The 5,955-nt window shown below is 33.7% G+C and overlaps 1 protein-coding gene across 1 annotated transcript in view; it reads right to left on the reverse strand.

The window, feature by feature from the left end:
• Positions 1 to 5,955, reverse strand: part of EPS15 (epidermal growth factor receptor pathway substrate 15) — a 125,428-nt gene that overhangs the window by 109,024 nt on the left and 10,449 nt on the right. Inside the window, exons 3-4 of the mRNA XM_011973738.1 lie at positions 4,811 to 4,967; positions 628 to 713 (exon numbers count right to left, since the gene is read on the reverse strand). Of these exons, the coding sequence (XP_011829128.1) occupies positions 628 to 713; positions 4,811 to 4,967 (243 nt within the window). The remainder of the gene's footprint in view (positions 1 to 627; positions 714 to 4,810; positions 4,968 to 5,955) is intronic.

The following is a 5,955-nucleotide window of genomic DNA, read 5'->3' on the forward strand; positions in this document are numbered from 1 at the left end:
AGTAGTCCTGGGATCAGGTATTAGCTCTACAGCTGACAAGCTTGTATCATTTTGGGCAAAATAATCTAAGCATCTTAAGTTTCTTACCTGTAAAATAGAAACACCACCACCTATTTCAAATTACAAGGTTTGTGTGAGGGTCAAGTAACAATTATGAAAGCTCTTGGCATGGTGTCTGAATTTAACATTCCATCTATTAAATGTATTAAATGATAATGTTTTTCTAATATATTATTCAAATATCTAAGGTTGGAGAAAAACTATTTTTCAGTCATTCTAGGATATACATTTTTTCACATTTTTCTCTAAATGAAATCAAACAGTACCTTATAGTTAATGGCATGTCATTGTTTATTTGGCAGTGACTTTTCAGTGGTACGTAAGTATATAGTGTATCCTGCAATTAAAGGCTGCCTCATATATGATGAAGTACCCTGACTCCGTTCAAACAGAACTGTGGTACTTAACCAAATAAGGTAGCATTTATCAAAATATACATTAGAAACAGAAAGGTGTGTGTGGGGAAGAGGTTGTATACATATATACATGTATGTACTTTGTGTGTGTGTGTCTGTGTGTGTCTGTGTGTGTGTGTGTATGAGTAGGCTGTAATTTTGCTTTACATACCTCTGTAGGTCAACTATTTCATTGTTAAGAGTATCTAGTTCCTTAATAGCAGAGAAATCTGCAACAGGACTTGATCCTATGATGTTCTAAAAACAAAAAGTTCACAATTATACATTACTATAAAATTATGCAATATATAACAAGACACTAAAAATATTAAAGCTCTACCCAGATACAAGGTATTGCATATTTTACTCTATTACTGACACTTTCCACTAAAAAAAATCATATCCAGTGCAATTATATATAATTTTATACTTAATTATATAGTAAGACATTTACATTTCCCTTAAATTCTCTGAAAACTGTTATTCTATACTATGTACCCCATCCCCACCTCCGATCTGAATGTCTTTGTCACTTGATCCTAGCCTGTTCAGAACCTTGCAGTAAAAGAGATGCCAGATTCATAAACTAATTCCTCCACCGAAGTATAAATTCTTAGAAAAATTGATGGTGATTTATTTGTATTCGTATTTGTTGAATCTATTCAACAAATTTGTTGAATCAGAACTACAGTAGTGGTTGATTTTATTTAATTCAAGGAATTTACACTTTTTTTACATACTGTGTCTATTTTATTTAAAGTAAATCATCATTCTACAAACTGTGACCTTTTATAAATGTAAGCTATTGTTATAATTAACTCTTCAATAGAATATGTTCTTAAAATATGTGGCCTCCCATTGAGTTGTTTCTACCTTGGCTCTATGTCCTTTGTAAACTATCGTTGATGCCCCAGAGAGCTGGCTGAAGTCAGAGCGAAAAGATAAATGCTTCCTCAGACATTTCATCTACACCCAATGCTACAACCAGATTAACAAATAACAGGATAATTACCATCTGGAAACGTTAAAACTGAGGCCTGAACATGTAAAAACTAAGATATACTGCTGACTTTATATAATATAACAGAACATAAGACTTAGTGTTAATACTTATGTTGTTGTATAGTTAATTTACGTCAACAACTTGCACAACAGAAGAAACCTAAAAGCACACGATATCTCATCTCCTCACATTTATATACTCATTTACAATTCACTAAGCACTTTAAATTCCACTAGTTAATTCTCAACACTAATCTGTAAAGTGGGCAGTAGGTAGGGCAGATATTATTATTAACCCTATTTTAGAACTGAGGAAACAGATTAAATGACTTGCTCAAAGTTGAACCCAGCCAGTATGCAGTTTAATCAAGAGTCTTCTGATTAAAGTGCTATTTCATGCAATGCCCCCAGTGGCACTTGCATATCAAGATCATTTAGGTAAATAAAATTATTACTCTAAAAGTAAATTTGATAAAACAGGTACATCAATAAAATTTAGCAAGTAATTCCTTTTATATTTCTTTATGCCACACTGCACTTTTAGTACTAAGCTGTTTTGACTATCAGTACTAAAATTCATCTGAGAAGGTTTAATACTAATCTCAATTTTATATTAATTATAGCTTTGTATGAAATACATCTCTTATTTTCTGTGTTCCACTGATATACAAAAACGTATCAATGTTAAATTAAATTAGGTATTTTAAAGTGGATTTCTGAATGCGACAACTATTCACTAGTATTTTAACTCTGTCTAAACCTGACCTATGAGCTAGGCCTGGCCAGACAGCTAAACAAAATGAAACATTAGCATTTGGTCTCACTTTTATCAGCAAGAGTAACTTACTTCACTTAAATGCTATGAAAAATTTGCTATCAGAGGTGCAAATGTACCAAAGAACTTGTGACTACCACACCTCCTCTGTCACTTTAACTCAAAAAAAGGTGACTCACATTTTATAGTCTTCCCTGTAAAATTATCATCAAATAAGAAGACAGAGTGAGACAAATTAGTTTAACCTCAAACAAGCTAGAAAGTGACATCCCAGATACTGAAAAAAGTTTAGCTAATATTTTATGTAGCATTTGAAGGGTATATGAGGAAAAATATATAGCATGTTCCCTTCTTTCAAAATGTTTCCTCTCACCCTATCTTGTATATTACACAAAAATTCCACTTTGGTGATGTTAAGTGGATCAGAGAGTCTAGGGAAGGTAGGCTAAAATGCACACAAGGACCAAGTGACATGTGACAAAAGCATGCTGTTTAGGAATTTTCTCCTTTTTGCTGAATAAAAAACCTCTCATTTCAAAATGTATCTTGTAAACCAAAAACTACAAAGCTAAAAAAGGCATAAAATAAAGCTCTAACCTTGAGAGAGAGTAGAGTTAAGAAACTGACAGTACAAGAAAGGCGAAAAGCAGAGTGCTGCAGAATGGAAAAAATAGTCCAAACTAGAAAAAACACAGAAAGGAAAGCAACATTCAAAAAAGGATTAGTCAAAGCTGCAAAAAATGCAGTACTAAAAAAACAGATTAAAGAGAAAAGAGGTTATTTGAAAGATAAAACAATGCAAGTTTTCATTTTTAAAGTTAAAATTTTGGGTTAATAGATAAGACAGCAGTGATAAATTCCCATTTCCATGAATAATGCTGGTGTCTGACATAAATAGACAAATGTATCTATGATCTAGTGAATGAACTTCAGACAACTGTATACCTCATGCAACTTCAAGCATCTACTAACATAGAGACTTCAATGAACAAACTTAATTTGCTCCAGAAATTTCTGTCGTATCTGTAATTTGTGTTGGTAGGCAACTGAATAGGTTATAAAATGAAGAAGGCGAAATAAAAAAACAGTCTGCATAGGTGAAAGAAAGCATGAAACAACACAGTATTCCATAACTGAGGTACAGTTATACAGCAAAGAGCAAAAATGCAAATTCAGTAACCTTTATCTTTCTGGGTGGCATCACTTTTCCACAACTTAAGGGACCCATGTCCATAAGGAATCAAAAAATTCACAAAATGCCCCCCCCAATAACTCACAAAGCAGACAATATTTATTTTATTACAAATAAGGACAAAAACTACTGTAAGTAACTCTCCATACCTGAGTTATAAATTCCATTTAGTTTACTTAAAAAATCCAATTTTCTTTCTTTCTTTCTTTAAGAGATAGGGTCTTGCTCTGTTGCAAGACCCTGGGTTCAAGTGATCCTCCTGCCTCAGCCTCCCAAGTAGCTAGAACTACAGGTACGTGCCAATGCACTTGGTTAATTTTTTTGTTTTTGTAGAAACAGGGTCTTGCTATGTTGCCCATGCTGTTCTGGAACTCCTGGCCTCAAGTGATCCTCCCACCTTGGACTCACAAAATACTGGAATTACAGGTGTCAGCCACTGTGCTCAGTCCCAATTTGATTTTTGTTAAGCTTTTTAAAATGGGATTTTTAAGAACCATGTGACAAAATTAATCCAAAACCCAAAATATTCTATGATATTTTAAAGAGCCCTCCTCATACCACACATTTGACAACTCTTATTACTGTGTAACAACCCTGAAAAATCGCCACAGCCATAGTTACTTTATAGGCCGTAAGAAATTTAAAAATACAAAGTATTTATTTTTAAAGGCAAATAGCCACTATGGTATGCAAGTCCTTTCAAAGGTCTACTAAAGGCCAAGATATTGTAAATGCATCATACTAGGAAGGGTTTCTACATGAGAGAAAAATCAAGGCATGACTAAAACAATGAAGTTTTGAAAATTCTCACTGCTGTCTAGAAACCAAAACTAGGTAAAACCCACTTCTAGCTGTTCAAATATGAAATTCAGCAGTACACTCAGGAATAAAAGGTCATCTATGGCAAAAACCACACATATATATCCTCAACATAATGTTCTCCTTGGAGGCTTTTTTGATGTAAAATTGACACCAAGCAACCATCATATGCAAGATTCTGTTTTCAAATCTGTATCATTTTATGTAAGAGTGAATCATCAAGTAAAACACAATAATTTAATTTTTATAGCTTTCCTTTTATAATCTATTCATAAAACTTAATTCACAAATCCAGCAAAGGAAAAATAAGTCCACATTTTTCCAATTTTAAGATTGGAAATATAGTTGTCATGTTTAATGAATGGCGTAAACAAGCTACTGGCCAAGGATGTTATACAAGGCACTCCAACATATTTATAGGCACAAACTAAACCACAAACAGTATACTGTTCTGCTCTTAGCCAGATACATTTTCTCTTCTATTCCATCCAAACTGAATCTGTAATTTGACATAGTATTTGTTCCTTTGAAATTAATGCATTCAGGTTTTCTTTTAAGCTTTCTTACCTTTTGTAAACTGGCCCTGTCTGATGGTGGAATCATTTCAGGAGTAAGAACGTGAGGAGGATCAATGCCCTTGATTAACTTCTGACTGATTAAGTGAAAAGCCAAGGCAAATTGATCCTTTGAAAGTTTCCCACAGTCCTTTGTGTCGCATAATGACCTGCACAAATAAACAAAATAAACGGTATATAAGTGCCACAACTGCAAAAAGTCCAGAGAGAAAGTACTGCTATGCAGCTTTTTAAAAACAATGTGGTGAATTTAAAAAAAAAGTCACACCAACTTGCAAGTTATTAAAAACTCACTCAACTGTTCGAAGAGGTAGATCAGCTAAGATGGTAAAAAGAGAATGTTCACCCTGGTGCTGAGCAAGAGCCTCTAATCTGGGTTTACACTTTGTGTTTTCTTACCAATTTTCAGAACCACTATACAGTAAAAATTGTGGTGGGCCAAAGAATTCTAACATTCCTTACTCCCAACACATTTTTAACATTAAAAGATATTAAAGATAAAACCTAAGTCTCAACAAATTTGATTCACTGGTAGCATTAGAAGGATTCTAAAACAAGCACAATTTTCATGTTGCTATGCCTCCTGCAACTCTTGGAGTAGGAGGATACAAGGATCACCAAGCCAAAGCAGAATGAACAGCTGCAAATGGAAATCACATGTGAGGAAAAGGCAGCAATCTGGAAAGCTTTACACAATCACTTGAAGAGAAACAGCAAACGTTTTACTCTATTTTCTTTTTCTGTAAGTAAAAAAAAGAAGTTCAGCTTTCTGAAATCCTGATCTGTTTAACTCATTGAAGGCCAGTAGGGTCTGATGAAAAGACTACATACTTAAAAAGACTATGTGTCACATAGATCTTAAATTCCAGCTTTTCTACTTATTTCTTCTTGTAACCTTGGCTAAATTTTTTTAACCTCTCCAAACCTTAGTTTCCTCATCTATAAAGTGGAGATGATAACACTCATCTTATAAAATTACTATCAGAATTAAAGACAGGATATATAAAAAGTTTGGGCACAACATCAGGCCAGTGACAGCTGCCATTTATTGAGTATAGTGCCTACCCTAGGCACTCAATAGTGGCAGCTACTACTAATTATGCATATTTAATCTTTCCCAGTCTTGGGTTCTTGTTT

The sequence above is a fragment of the Mandrillus leucophaeus genome, unplaced genomic scaffold (assembly GCF_000951045.1).
Source record: "Mandrillus leucophaeus isolate KB7577 unplaced genomic scaffold, Mleu.le_1.0 Scaffold14, whole genome shotgun sequence".
In the NCBI taxonomy this organism is placed as follows: domain Eukaryota; kingdom Metazoa; phylum Chordata; class Mammalia; order Primates; family Cercopithecidae; genus Mandrillus; species Mandrillus leucophaeus.